At 31.3% G+C, this 15,846-nt stretch overlaps 1 protein-coding gene and 1 long non-coding RNA gene across 3 annotated transcripts; one reads left to right on the top strand and one right to left on the bottom strand.

Annotated features, from left to right (window-relative positions):
* Positions 1-5,912: 5,912 nt before the first annotated feature.
* Positions 5,913-6,882, top strand: LOC145803065 (uncharacterized). Its single transcript, XR_014345166.1, has 3 exons — positions 5,913-6,019; positions 6,119-6,184; positions 6,775-6,882. It is a non-coding gene; the product is annotated as an uncharacterized LOC145803065 (long non-coding RNA).
* A 2,904-nt stretch (positions 6,883-9,786) lies between these two features.
* On the bottom strand, positions 9,787-14,645 carry LOC145801853 (thioredoxin-like 2, chloroplastic). 2 transcript variants are annotated; one of them, XR_014343519.1, is made up of 5 exons: positions 14,416-14,645; positions 13,731-13,770; positions 12,578-13,149; positions 12,318-12,482; positions 9,787-10,155 (listed from the first exon to the last, which is right to left on the bottom strand). XR_014343519.1 is itself a non-coding variant. In XM_082893579.1 (5 exons), the coding sequence occupies exons 3-5, from the start codon at positions 13,005-13,007 to the stop codon at positions 9,850-9,852; spliced, it is 513 nt and encodes a 170-aa protein (XP_082749705.1). In that variant the 5' UTR covers positions 13,008-13,149; positions 13,731-13,770; positions 14,416-14,641; the 3' UTR covers positions 9,787-9,849. The 2 variants fall into 2 exon arrangements, 1 of the variants encoding a protein (XP_082749705.1); XM_082893579.1 differs by having other exon boundaries at positions 12,966-13,149; positions 14,416-14,641.
* Between the last annotated feature and the right edge of the window lie 1,201 nt (positions 14,646-15,846).

Raw genomic sequence — 15,846 nt, 5'->3', positions numbered from 1 at the left:
TACTGTATTTCTGTTAAGCAGGCCTTCGGTAATCTCGGATTACTGGCCGGTTACGGTGCTAAACCCATAGGGCCGGGTTTGGGTCGTGACAGAACTACTCTGATGAATATAAATGGTTGGTTTCTTTTATATCAATGCATGTCTTAAATGATGGGTTTTATGTATTTTTTTTAGGGCGTTACATACACTGACCCCCTTGTTAGTGTAATTATTTGACGGTGTTAACTTTTAAGTTAAAATGACATATTTACCCTTAACCTTTACATATACTTTAAAGGGTAAATTACATTGACATCTCCCGAGGTTTCAATTTAATACGGATCCCCCTGACATTTTAAAATAATAATAATAATAATAATAATAATAATAATAATAATAATAATAATAATAATAATAATAATAATTTAATATAAACAAATATGAAGAAATATATTTAATTTGTAATAAATTATTTCTAACCACTTGAAAGATAAAAATTACATAAAATGATAATTATTTTTTATTTTTTAATTCTTAACCAAATTAATTTTTAATTTTTAATTTTTTTTTTTCCAAAAATCAAACTATACATAGCCTAAGAATCTTTTGGTAAGTCATTTCTTACGTTGGTAACCTATTTAATTATTTGTTAATTTCACGACATTTTTACCATCTGAGGCCTGTTTAGTAACCATTTCGTTTTCAGATTTCAATTTATATTTACAAAATTATTTCTAACCACTCGAAAGATAAAATTTATATAAAAATAATAATTATTTTTTGTTTTTTATTTCTTAACCAAATTAATTTTTAGTTTTTTAAAAAAATTTCTAAAAATCGAACTATGCGTAACCTAAAAATCTTTTGATGAGTCATTTCTTATGTTGGTAACTTATTTAATTTTATAACATTTTTACCATTTGAGACCTGTTTGGTAACTATTTCGTTTTTAGTTTTCAATTTATATTTACAAAAAATTTAAAACTATCATAAAAACTTGTTTGATAATTTTTTTGGTTTATAAATGGTTGTCTCATTTTGTAAATTTAAGAAAAAAATGTAAATTCAAAAGATGAGTTTACTTTGATTTTTAAACAGAAATTTAAAATTTTGACTAACAAAATTTTTTTTTCAATTAATATTTTTTTTTCAATGATTTTTTTTTAAACTAATACTAACTGAGGGGACAATTGGTAATGGTGCTTTAAACCTTGGGGAGGGGATTATAATTTCTAAAATGTGAGGGTTGTCAATGTAATTTACCCAGTGAGGGCAAAATTGGTATTTAAAAAAATTAAATTGCTGACATCAGCAAAATCTGTTAGTTGACTTAACAGTCAATTAATTGAGGGAGCAATCTATAATGAAATTTTAAACCTCAGGAAGGGAGATGTAATTTCCAAAAGGGGAGGGAAGAACTGTAATAAACATAAATCTCAGGAGGTGTCAATATAATTTACCCATCAAATTATTTAGGGTAACTTTTATTATGATTTATTAAATAAAAATAATTTAAATAAATTGAAAAGAAAAATTCCAAATGGTGAGCGGGGCATGATTTTTCAAATAATCTCTGCCAAAGCCAAACACCCCATGTCTTTTCCTTTACCTAGCTGTTTCACTCTCTCCTCTTTGATTGTTTGTACAAACCCAACTCCAGAACCCATCCATCATATCTCTCTCATCAATTCTTGTTTGTTTTTGTTTTCTCAACAATAGTACTGAAACTAGGGTGATGCTATGGTACATTTGGATGTACCATACATTAGTTATGAGATTATGTGATTTGATATTATAACTAATATCATATAAATCATAACTATTCTCATATTAACTCATAACTTAGTTATATTTAGTTATTTATATATATCATATTATCTTATAACTATCATATAATTAAATTATTTTAATAATTTAATTTTGAATTGGCAACCAGTCTAACCGATTGCCAAAATCAGAAGTCCATTGGTCCCAAGTGAGTTGCCTCCCTCTCTTGCTCTGGTTCGTGCTCTTGCTCTTCTCTTCTCCTCCCTTCTCTCTTCCACCATAGCCGAAGCTGCAGAGATTGTCGAAGTCCAACGGTCAAGCGTCGGGGCCACCGTTCTTCACCTTTCTCTTCTCTTCCACCGTAGCAAGAGAAGAACGATTGGCCTCTCTCTCTTGCTCTTCGCCTTTCTCTTCTCTTCCACCATAGCCGAAGCTTCCGCCATGGCCAAAGACCACCAGCCCCGTCGGCGATCCACGCCATCGCTGTCGACATCTTCTTCACAAGCCATCACTCAGTTCACATCTCCACCATGGGTTTGTGAGCAAATATTTTCCCTTCTAGTCGAATTGAATATTTACGAGAGCTCTCTTTTGTAGGTCAGGTATGTTCCTATTTACAGCCACCCAAGATAGCTGTGCCATTGGGGCTTTGATTTCAAAACCCTAACCCTTATTGAATATCTAATATTAAGGTTTGTTCTCAGTCAAAATTAACATCTGTAACCACCCAAGATAGGGCTTTGATTTCAAAACCCTAACCCTAAAAAGTGAATAGTTGATGATATTAAGTTTTGTTCACATTCAAAATTAACATCGGTTCTCAATCATATTGGCTTTTGTTTAATTGCTTTCTCTTTGCTATAGCATTATATGTCTACATGCTGATTAAACACACAGGCGACCCAGCATAAGCTTTTTTGAGAAAATCTAAAAGTGCACCTAAGGAGAAAAATCTAAACGAGTTTTTTTTACAATGTAAATTTTTATATAAAATAAATTTTCTCTGTTTTTAAGCTACAAAATTGCTTTTAAGTTTTAGTTTTTTTTATTTTTTTATTTTTAAAGTTTGGCAGATCCAAATTTTTATTAGACACAAGTAAAATAAAAAATCTAGACATATAAAACAAACACTAATTTTAACATAATAATGTGTAAAAGAAAATTTATAATAAAATAATATAATCTAATTGGTGTATTTACTTATCTTAAGATGATCTGTGGATCGAGCTTGAATGGTGTTGTTTGATAGAATAAGTTATCTGGGTCTTGTTTTGATCATATGATTTTATTATGAAAACCAATAGATATGTAAGAAATTGTAGACCTTGTTTGAGTTTCTGATTAATATGTTAGAATCAAAAGAGCCTTCTTGGATTGTTTAGTATTTCCTGATATGAAATTTTGGATTTGAAAGTTGTGTGCAATATTAGTGTGATATGGGAAAACCCAACTCATCTTAACACTCTCGTTCAAATTTGAGTTTTATCAAAATTTTCCAAAAAATATAAATATTTTTTTTTGATGAATTCTTTTCTTTCAACTTAGGCTAGTTGAAGACAGGTGCAACCAATTTTCTTGATGAATTCTTCAAAAATTATTATCTAGAAAATCATTTCGTTGTGTGTATGTGTATTGTGGTTTTATTGAACCCTTTGATAATGATAATCTTGAACATTGTTTACAGATTCAATGATAATACTTCTTGTTTACCCATTTTTTGGTTTACTGGAAACTTACTTTCCTATGAGAAATGTTACTTTCTCATATTGTATATTTAAGATATACATACATACATATGTATATATATATATATATATATGCGCGCACACACACACAGGGGTGACCATTGGTTCAATGGTAAAAATCTTAGCCTAATAACCTTGAAGTTATGAGTTTAAGTCTCGAGGCAGCCACTCTGTGTACTATGTCAAAGGTTAGATGTGTACCCAATATTTTCCCTCCCCAACACATATTAATGTGTATTATTTGGACGTTGTTTATATATATATACACACATAGAGATAGCATATCATATGCATATAGGTATGTATATATGCATACATATAATCTACCCTTATACCCATTAGTTTTCTTGATTGTTTGTATCGATCTTTAGACCTTGAAATCATATATTTAACAAATTAGTAATTATATCTCTCGTATTAATTTTTTTTTTTTACCAATTTTAGATTTACGGTGAATCTGTAGCGTCTAATTAGGTAGCATAATGGGGAAATGAGGAGTGGTACCTGGAGGACCCAAAACTAATAGCCCTTAGTAAATTGTTTTGTGTTACCTACTCTTCAGGGAAACATTATTTGACCTTCTCTCTTGACTTCTAAGTTAAAGTTGCTTTAAATAGCAACTTTTGTGGTAGTATGCCATTTGTTATTCCTTTTGTTTTCAACTATTCTTATTGAAATGTTAGTACCTATGACTCATCAATTATGCCAATAGGCCATTGACAGAACTTACCCATGCGTTGGAAGTTTGGCAGTGATTGCAATTGCAAATTAAAACCTTTCAATGGGTATGGCAAGAAAAAAAATTAATTATGGTTTTGGAAAATATGTCTGCATCACTTGCATGTTCTATTCATTTGTGCTATTGCATATTTTGTGCTTTTTTCTTACAGAAAACATGTTGCTATTGTTTGATTATTGAAAGAACAAGGTAAAAATTGACTTATAACATAGTCCAATTATTTGAAGATGGTATAGGGCATCTTCGATGTGGACTAATGGGAATTTGTGCTCCAATTCAACATTCTAGTGTAAGTTGTAGAAATGTTTTATTTTAATTTTTAGTCAAAGCCTTTTGGATTCCATTTTAAAATAGTATTTTGTATGCATTGAACGTTGAAAGCATATGGCCTTTTTTTGAAATGTGCCTTCTGGATTTCCCGAAATCTCCAAGCAATAAATGTTGTACAGTACATTCTAATCGTGCTTTATTTATATATTTTGTTACTTAATAACTATCTTTCTAGAGAAAAAAACGCATACATTGTTGTGCTAGTTACTTTTTAAGAAGAAAACAAATTGATAGGTACTATTGTTTCTGTTTACTTTTTAACGGTGAACATATAATTTTTTCCTTAGCTGCTATGTTTGTTATAATCTTATTCACTTTGGTATAGTTTTCTCTCTCTCTCTCTCTCTCGCAATTGAAGATTGTTCATCATGGATTGCCATATGAAAGTGTTCCATGGGAGCTAATTTTAATTTAAAACTTTCTTTTTAAATGGATGGCTTTTCTAGGCTTATATTTGCTTTAAAATTTGTATGGGTGCTTTAAGTTTTCCACTGTCTCATGTCTCCATGTTGATGATAGAGATAAGAATGTTGTAGTACCCCTTGACATAAATACACGCCAGCCCCAGTATTTTTGTTCAAGAGTTCTATGGTTATTCTAGCTTGCATGTGTGGACACATACTAGAAAGGTGGTTAAGTACAAGGTTAGGTGGGTTTGTGATTTAGGACTTCTCTCTTGCCAAAGTACAGCTTTTGCCAACTCATACGATTATGAATGGGAAAAAAAATGTCCTCTTAAGATTCAATGATGTTTATTCACTAAAAGAATTACCCTAGAAACAATATGCCTAACAGAAAATATATATAGCACTTAAATAGTACTTTCTTTTGCTCAAATGTGTTTGTCTACTTTGTTTTATCTCATACCTTTAGATTTGAGTTTTGAACTCTTGCTTTAGAATATCAAAGGAAGCTACCAAGGAGAGTTACTGATTTTGAAGAAGGATTATAGAGCAAACATAATAGTTGGCAAAGTTGGTGGTGTGTTTTCCTATACCTAATCTTAATCTTCTCCTTCATATTTGGCTTTTATTTTTTATTTTTTTATTTTTTTATTTTTGTAGACAAGTTTTGGATTCTAAAATTTTGTTGTGGTTTCACTCTAAAACTGAACACTAAACCAAATGCTTTTAAAATTAAAGACAGTCTCTTGCAGGAAATTCATCCAGTTACTTCTGGTCACAATATGGTAAGATATTAAGGTAGATTTTTTTATTCCATTTGCTATTTTAATTGTATCTGATTTTTTTATATAAATTAATTATATCAGATTGTCATTCATAAACCTTCTCTAAATGGATGGCTTTTTTTTTATGCTACTTATGCTATCATTCTTTTCTAATCATTGTGCAGGTATGTGGATGTGATCCTTCAGTTGATTGATAAAGCAGGCGATTTTGTCAGTGATGACATTTGGTTTCGTGTTGTGCAATTTGTTATGAACAATGAAGACCTACAGGTGACTAAAACTTTTCTTACATATGTTTCATTATTTGTCTTGTCTTTTTATGAAATTCATTCATTCACTATTTGCCTTAAACTTTTTATATTTCATTAGCTTTATGCAGCAGTAAAAGCCAGGGAGTATCTTGATAAGCCTGCTGTACACGAGACAATGGTCAAGGTGTGTATATGTAATTTTTTTGATGATTCATAAAGTTGTGTATATTTTGCCCATGATTCATTTACATTTTCTCATAAAATGTGAAAAAGAATATATTTTAGGTGTTAGTAACTCAAACATTAGAGCTAATGTTTAGTTTGATCCTTTGGTGCTGATACAAACCCACCTTGTTGTGGTACGCACTTTTAGTTTAGCAGTAAATGCATTTTATTGATATTGCATGTTGTTGACATGAAGAATAAGGACTTTGTTGGACTTGGAATCTGTGGCTTTTTGTATTAGGCTTATACAAAGTCTGGTATTTTTGTTTTTTACAGAATGGGCATATTTTGGATTTTTCCAGCTCTGAACTACCTTCTTATGTTTAATATTGTGTCCTCTCTTTGATAGATTAATTACCAAGTTCCTAACCATTTTCATAATTTTTTATTTAATTAATCAAGTTATTTATTTATTTATTTATTTTGCATAAGTAAAAACCATTTCATAATTTAATTACGCATTCCAAGATTAATTATCGAGGAACTTTTTTTGGATCAAATCAATTGCAAGGCATAATTGTATTTGGGCATTGGGTTTTTTGGGAGCAGGTCAGTGCTTATATCCTTGGAGAATACAGTCACCTTCTGGCCAGATGGCCTGGGTGTAGTCCAAAGGAGATTTTTAGCATCATACATGAGAAGCTTCCTACTGTTTCGGAAGGGCACTTGAACTTCTACTTTCTTGGTAATATTTGTTGTTCATCATTTAAGTAACTTAACGGACATTATGCATCATCAGGACTTCTACGATTTCAATTCTTCTTTCAACATATGCTAAGATTTTAATGCAAAATCAACCCCCAGATCCAGAATTACAGAATCAAATTTGGGCAATTTTTCACAAGTGAGTTTTAACCCATTTTGGATTGTAATTTTTTCCTTTCATTTATTTAGAGCTTGTGGTTCATGCTTTCTCACAAAATGCCTTGAAATTCTTTTACACTGTCTTGCCCTTCTTTCTTTCCAGATATGAGAGTTGTATTGATGTTGAGATACAACAAAGAGCTGTTGAATATTTTGCATTGAGTAGGAAAGGTGCAGATTTAGTGGATATATTGGCTGAAATGCCTAAATTCCCCGAGCGCTAGGTATGTGATCTACAACATTTGAGTACAATCGGATTCAGCCCAATTTCTTTTAAGAATTGTTAGCCCAGTTTCTTTTAATATATATCTATATATGTGCACATATGTATATACATGTATGATACTGTTTATGACGCTGATAGTAGTATTTTCTTTTGTATTTAGTCTGCATTGATTAGAAAAGCTAAAGATACTGAAGCTGATACTGCGGAGCAAAGTGCTACTAAGTTGCGGTCACTACATCAAACTTCTAATGCATTGGTAGTGATTGGCCAATGCCCTGCCAATGGAATGCCACCTGTGAACCAGCTTGGTCTGGTGAAAGTGCCCAACATGAGCAATGTGGTGAGACATGTTTGAGCTGGATTTTATGAACCATAGAGTTGACAATTTGAGATTCTATTAATTTTAGCTTCACTTAGAAACTGATCAGGGGTTGACTATTTGGACAGGATCATAACTCAATAGATCAAGGGGTGACTAAGGCGAATGGGACTCTGACTGTGGTGGATCCACAACCGCTTGACCCTTCAGCATGGACCACTTTCTCCCCTCTTTTTTTCAATTGATGTCTTATCTACTTTCTCTTTCATTTTTTTTTTTTTTTTTTTGGGAAAATTACATACACAAAAAAAAAAAACCCCCACGGTTTGACCATGGAATTATATTTTTGAGATTGGATTATACTTGATTTGTATAGAATTGTTTTTGGAAATATTAATTTGATGTTAAATATGATTTTTTTTTTTTTTTTTATGGTTGAAAGTGAAATGTGTGTGTGTTGTGGAATGGTTGCTAATTTTATCAGTGTATAGATAATTTTATTTATAAAATAGAAAAAAACTTTTGGCTACTAAATATTTAGTAGCTAAAAATAAAAATAAAATGGAGAAAAACTTTTGGCTACTAAATATTTAGTAGCTAAAATAAAAGCAGACTTTAGGCGACTAAGAATTTAGTAGCTAAAAAAAATAAAATGAAACAAATAAAAAATAAAAAGATGAAAAAAACCCATTGGTGACTAAAACTTTGGTTGCCAAAACTTGAAGTATCTATGGCGACCAAAGTTTTAGTAGCGGAAAACAAGATTTTTGGTGACTAAAATTTTGTTTTAGGTGACTAAAAATATTAGTCGCCATTTATAGGACTTTTGGCGACTAAAAAATATTTAGTCGCCAATACCTTCCCCGACAAGTGTTCCGTGACCAGTGTAGCGACCAAAATATTTAGTCGGGCAAAGCATTTGGCGACTAAAAATTGTACTTTTGGCGACTAAATTTTTTAGTCGCCAAATGTGCATTTTCTTGTAGTGACCCTTTGAAAGTTCATGAATCATGATGCTTTGGGTTATCTTATGGATATGAGGTTTGAATGCTTTTTTTCGATTAGCTTCTCCTTGCAATTGTATGTTTCATAAGAAACACAACTATGTATCATCACCCATTAGGTACACAACAACCACATTGATTTTTGTTGCTATAGAGCATTACTAGACCTCATCAATTGAATTTAATAGGTATTGCTAAAAAAAATAACATTTACTGGTTTTATTTTTTCTCAAATGCTTAAAGTTTATTACTTCAATTCTAAATCGATTCCACATAGAAAATTGTATTTTGCATCCCAACTTTAACATTTAGCAATATTTTTTTATTATTAATTTGTCAAACATGTGTATCATAAGCTAGCTTATTGGTTAGTCTACTATATACACTAATATATTTCAAATTCACACCGTAAAAATTTTGATATGACAACCAGATTACAATCTAAGCTGATCAAGCGCAATCTACATTACAATCCAGTTGATCATTCAATCCATCTCATAATTTAAGAAGTGTTACGCAAATCAGTTTCTCTTTCTCCAAGCAACCTTTCTATTTAGGTATTTTGGTTTTATCAGTAGACAAACCATTAAATCAACAACAAAGGACATATCTTTAAAAAAAAGGGCATTATAATGCAATTTGAAGCTATACAATCATTCTAGTGGAAGTTCTCAAAGACACCAAAGTTGAAGATCAATCTTCAATATTGAAAATTTTCAACAATCTAAAAATAATATTATAGCATGATAACCCTAATAGATGGCTCAAGATTTCATAAAACTCAACCAATTTCATCAAGGCAAAATAAGTTTGGTACCTTGTAAAGTTACTTTTTGGTACAAATGGGAGTAGGACCAGTAAGGAATAGTGTTAAAAGGCTCTTTAACCTTGAAAAGTCAAAAGAGGCAAGGAAAACAAGCCACACAGCCCAATGATTAATCAACATGAAGCATAGGACTAGGAAAGTCTTTTCTAGGCATATATATAATTGGTCATTATATCTTTGAATAAAAAAAAAAGAAAATAAAATAAAAATGGTCATTATATCAAACGCATTAACATCTACAATTTATTTCACAATAATTGAATCTGATAGCCATTTTGACAAGAAAATTACCCGAACAAGCGGGGTGAGCTAAGAGAGGGTATCATAAAATAGGCACAGCCTGGTGGAATTTCATTTTCATGGGAATTCTGAAAGTAGAAGAATTCTACATCACAGGTAGAACGACGACAACAAAGAATGCAGCAGTAGTGTAACATCGTCTAGTTACTACTTTGTTCACAAAGAAAAATGAAAACTTACTAAATAATATATCAGACATCACTTTTGATGGCCACAAACATGGGGGATGCAAATTATAGACAGAAGCCTGAATCAAAATAAAAATCTTCTCATTTCCTTTCTTCTGTGGAGCAGATAAAGCTTCAAGGTTAAGATCTCCAACACCCTTAGTTGGACCAATGCTGCAACGAGCAGTGTTGTGTGATTCAATAGCATCCTTTATTTTTTTAAACTGTTAAAAGTATTCAAAACCATCAAAAAGTTAGGTATCCTTTGAATGACATCTTCAAAAGAAAAAAAGAAAATTCATATTTCACATTATAAGCATGTCTCTCATGTCTATTAGTACAAGTCTTGTCAGTATCTTATAATTCACGACCCAATCCATTTAGAGGTAAATTGATATGTATCACTAATACATGCTGGGGCGGGAACCCATGAGCCAGTTGGGATTCCATAGGCTCCATGATTCCCCAAACCAGCTCCTGGCCCTACAGGCAGAACTGGCCAGGGGTAAATCTTATATTGAATGTATCTTAAGGTACAAATATGATGCATACTAAGAAGCACGGACACTTCTAGGAAGGTGACGTATCCGTGTCGGGTACGTGTCGGACACCGACACTCTTTGGACACGTGTCCGACACTCTTCAAAACGTGTCCTATTGTTTAAAGACTTGGACACTCTTTGGACACTTGAAGGACACACGTGTCAATCGTTTAAACACACGTGTCTAACGATTAGACATACGTAAAACTAATTATAAGTTTGAACAAAATAACTTAAGATACAATAATAAAATAAAAACCATATAAATTTATAAGAATTAGTGTCATATTGCATTTTTTATTATCTTTGAATGATGTATTCATATATATATAACATATAATAAATATATAAAATTATATATTTCATGCGTGTCCTCCTCGTGTCGTGTCCTGCATTTTTTGAAAATTAACGTGTCAGCGTGTCCGTGTCGTACTCGTGTCGTGTCACGTGTCCGTGTCCATGCTTCTTAGGATGCATATGATAAAATGATATGATATACAACACAGGAATGGTTAAATTTTCTTTAGCATTGGTGCAAAAGATATTTGAACATTTAAGAAAATTGATGTTGTTAAAATGTTCATTTTTTATCAAAATTAAAAAAATGTTAGAAAGGTTCATTAAGATGAATAAGAACTTCTTTCGTTTTTGTCAACTTGCTTCACAAATATCTACTTGTTTAGTATATTATGACATTGATAAGCCCACCCACGTCCACTGAAGCTTGAAGTTCTTGTAGTAGACAAAATATTTGAAACTAAAAAGTTGTAAACCAAAGAACAAAGACCTACCTAAAGTGTTAACAGTGAGAGAAACATATTATACAGCTCTTACAAGTGATAGACATTTGAGGTAAACTTTCTAAATAGTTCTATTTAGATTTAGAAATTCCTTTTTCTCTCTCTTTTCCTTTCATTTTCTTGTATATTGGTATGAAATAGGAATAGAAAAATCTTATATGTTACCTAGTAAATGATATGTTCTATTTGTAACAATTTCAATAACACAGGCTAAAACATAACGAAACTTATTTGATAGGAGGATATAACAATACTCTAGAGTGTCATATCTTTTGTTACATTTGCTTTGATCTTCACACTTCATGTTATATGTATCCATGCATGCTTGTGTTTTTAACAACCTTACTTTCTGCCACATAATTAATTGTATATTATTCAATATTTTGTTTGCATAACACTTCAAAAAAAATTACAATCCACAATACAATATAATACATTGACTGAAAAAATAGAAAAATGATACACAATTTGTATCCCTACAGGCTACAATCAGTATACATTCCACTAAAAGAAGATTGTCTCCCATCTCTTATGCACCAAGTAGTCACATGTAGTTAAATTCCTATATTTGAACCATGTATGCTGGTGATTTTTTAATTATCAATTTTGAAGCAAGCACCACTAGAGATGTAGTTATTTCTATAACAGGTTTAAAGTTTAACATCAACACTCCATTGAAATAGGTAAGATCATGTCAGAATTTCGCCACTACCAAAAAGTTACTCGTTTCTACCCTCTTTTTTTAATTAACCAATCAACATAGGGCCCTCAAAGAAAACAAATAAAGGAAAAAAAGAAGTGACAAAGTTTGAACCCCATTGACAAGATACAGGCACAGCAGCTAAATCATGTCAAAAGAATGCTTTGGCTAATTGCCAAAAACAACTCTAAATGATTCTACAAATTTCAAAGCTTATGTTCTTCCGACTTCTCTATAGTCAAAAGAAATATTTCTGAAACTGAGTTTTCACTATATGCATCAACAAAGCATATGCCAAAAATGGGGGGGAAAGTCATAAAGGGATAAGAGGAGGAAGTACCTACCTTAGCAAGTGAACAAGAAAAGGAATCCAACTGTCCATCCGCTCCACGATAGAAGTGGAAATAAGGAAGCACCTTTACGTTCAAGTTTTTGCACATCGGCTTATTCTCGTCAAAATTGACTTTAAGGAACAAAATTTCAGGGTGCTCTGCAGCAGTTTTGCAAAGCTGAAAATCCAATACAAAATACATCAGGCAAAAAGTAATCTCAAATACAAAAACCAATTTCAAAACAGCACAACAAATAGAAAAAATGTTTTTACCAACTAGGTTTGACCATCCAATGAAATTAGAATCAGTCCATCGCTTCTAGCTTGGTATTATAAAGCAAACATTGTCACTTTCATATGAAGATATTGGCAATTGCCAAAGCAATGAGGTTCTCATAACAAATATTTTTCCATCAAAATTGCATTGTCAAAAAGTTTGCAACTATCTAAACGCGTGCACTTCTCAATTTTCGACCTTCCAACTCAATGAAGTCCAGACATACATTCAATCTGGAAAGCTCTGTCCTATCTTGGTTGTTCAGGGTTCTCATAGCACAAGCACAACCCGTCCTCGTGCCTTTTTACCATCAAATTTCTAAGATACCATAGAAGTATTAAATTGGAGTTTCACCATAAATAAATTGTCTGTAACAGAAGTTACCTTGGGAAATAGTGCTCGGCAAGAAGCACACCAAGTAACCATAAAATTCAACAATAACTAATTTATCTCCAGCTTGACTTAAAGCACTCAAAAATTCCTATGTAGAATGAACATCAACCATGTTTGGTCCTGTATTTTTTTCCCACTATTTCGGCTGTTCAGTTTCAGCAACAGTTGCATGTACCTGAAGAGAATTTGGGCAAATTTTGTTTATTTGGTAAAATAACAAATATAATAATTTTGAGAACAATATCATGCAAAATTTCTGTGCGCTAGTGTGTGAACTCATGGAGTTTTCACTTTATCATTCTGAAATTCCAAAGACAAATGAAACACTGAAACTCCACAATAACCAAAAGGATCATGAAATGATATGTCCATACCACATTTTTTGAAATGATATAGCTCTTAACACTACACTTCCCTGTAAGTTAAGTTCAATAAATTAGAACAACTTACCTTGTTCATAAGATTTTTATTTATATTTGTGAATGGGGGGACTACTACTCAAAATCGGGCAATTGTTTGAGATTAAATGTAGTTATGGTAGTTTATTAGCTTGAAATAGGAAAACACTATCAATTCAGATAATTTTTTCTTCATGATAATTCCAGGTCAGCTATCATACTGTTCAGATGGTTGTCATGTTTTCCCATCAAAATAAAAGCACCATTGAAACAGCATGCAGCAGTAACAGATCAGAAGCAAATTTTCATAAATGCCATCTAACATTAAGAAAAACTTCTTTTTAATCACACATCATACCTTCAGTTTCACCTATTTGCTCACCAGTTTTATCCTTGATCTGCACGGATTAAAATCAGTATCATTAGAAGAATTTTTGTTTGGAGGTAAGAGTTAAATATAATTTTTTTTTTCTGGATAAATAATCAAACTTTATTAAAAAAGCATCAAGGTGATACAAAGAGTTAAATATAATTTGAGAAAGCTAGATAAACAAAATTATTCGAGACGTCCATCCAATAGGGACTAAACTGGGTGTACCATTTTTTTAAAACAGAAAAAACAAATGGATCAAAAGGCTTATTTAACTAGTTAAACAAATGGACTTTACACTCAAATGGATCAAATAAAATATTACTCTCATATCAGTTACATGAGTACAAAATTCAATTACCCACACATCAGATCTCACACACAAGCCAAATTTCAAGTATATATATATATATGGAATCAACACAACTAACAAACATAAAAAACCTAAACCTATTCAAATCATATTTTCCTAATTTTATAAACCAACCCAGTGAGTTCACAAAGGTGAAAGGGGCAGTTTCGAAGCAGAGGATTTCGGTCTAGGGTTTCATAGAATGGAGATGGAGAAAGGGAGAGAAATAAGTTGTAGAGCGAGTGAGAAAGAGAGAGACATACATTGAGGCATGTAGCTTGCTAAAACAAGGAAAAGAAAAGGGCAGAGGAATAAACTCACTCTTCGGTGCTTGGTGAGGAGGAGCTCCGGCAAGATCCTATAGAGATCTTCGTCAACAGCTTTGGGAGCTTTTGTCCGTGGTGGAGGATGCGGCGGCGAAAGCAAAACAGGTCTCGACGGTGGCAAGGGCAGTGGCAACGACCGAGAGAGAGAGAAAAATTTTTGAAGACGTTTGGGAGTCTGAGGGATTTCTCATGGAATGAGGGAATTTTTATTTTCACTTCCAAATTTTTGGAGGAAAGTATTTGGGGGAAATTATGTAATAATCATAATAAAAAAATCAATTAATTTAGAGTCTTATAATAAAATAAATTATTAATTTATAATTTTATCAATTTACACTCAAATTTTTATTTATTTATTTTTAATATAAATCCTCATCTATTTTTATTAAGTAAAATTAATAATAAAAAAAAGATATTTTACTCATCAACTACAAAATGTATAATCACATCATAAATTGGCGTAAACATAATAGAAAATTTTTTTACATTTTTTGTTTATGTTTACAAAAATTTTATAAACTGATTTTTGTTTATTTTTAGAAAAATATAAATTACAAACGCGTTTGGTTGAACAAAATGTTTAAAAAAATTTAAAAACATAAACTAAAAAATATGTTTGTTCAGGCCTAAAATATTTATATTTATATTTATTATTTATGACAATGGGATCACACATATTATAATTGAAAAAAAATTAATTAAAAAAATTGAAAAAAAAATTAATTGGGAAAAAAATATTTGGAAAAAAATTAATTGAAAAAAAAAATTATTTCAAAAAAAATTAATTGAAAAAATTAAGAAAAAAATTAATTAAAAAATTAATTGAAAAAAAATTTAATTGGGGAAAAAAATATTTGAAAAAAAATTGAAAACTGAAAACGTAAACTCATTTTTTGAGTTTACGTTTTTTCTTCAAATTTATAAACTGAGACAACCATTTATAAATCACGACTTAAGCCATGGAACAGATAAACACATAATGTAATGACAATAATTAAATAATTTAATCCACGACTTAAGCCATGGAACCAAAAACGAGAGTTAGAGAAGATTAACCAATAGAGCGAAAGGAAAGGGAATATGTGAAAGAGAGATTGAACAGACTTATCGCCTGTGAAAATAATGTCAAAGATGGTGTTGTTTCCGATAAGGAATATCGGAGATATCTACAGTGACAGTAAGGAATGAGAGAGATGCTTGACGGATGAAGAGAGCTGAGATAATAAAACAGTACAACAAAATATGTAATATTCATTTTTCAACAGTTTTATAACATATGTACAAATTGATAAAATCATAACTATGGCCAAAGGTTTGTATATGTATGACATATTAATGTGAAAGAGCTAGAGTTTCGAGATAAATGCATTTACTAGATAGGGAAATATCACCAGAATGAATAGTGTTGAAATAGACAAAGAAAATA

Source organism: Camellia sinensis, chromosome 11 (genome assembly GCF_055761805.1).
Source record: "Camellia sinensis isolate YWXY chromosome 11, ASM5576180v1, whole genome shotgun sequence".
Classification (NCBI taxonomy): domain Eukaryota; kingdom Viridiplantae; phylum Streptophyta; class Magnoliopsida; order Ericales; family Theaceae; genus Camellia; species Camellia sinensis.
The sequence above is the reverse complement of the archived record's forward strand: the minus strand, read 5'-3'. Positions and strand labels throughout refer to the sequence as shown.

Excerpts from the sequence above, each read along its gene's own strand:
- LOC145801853 (XM_082893579.1), bottom strand. The coding sequence starts at position 13,007 with ATGGTTACTTGGTGTGCTTCTTGCCGAGCACTATTTCCCAAG. Across the intron at positions 12,483-12,965 it reads GCCGAGCACTATTTCCCAAG|CTTTGCAAAACTGCTGCAGA; the intron begins GTAACTTCTGTT and ends TTGGATTTTCAG. Across the intron at positions 10,156-12,317 it reads TTTCTTGTTCACTTGCTAAG|TTTAAAAAAATAAAGGATGC; the intron begins GTAGGTACTTCC and ends TACTTTTAACAG.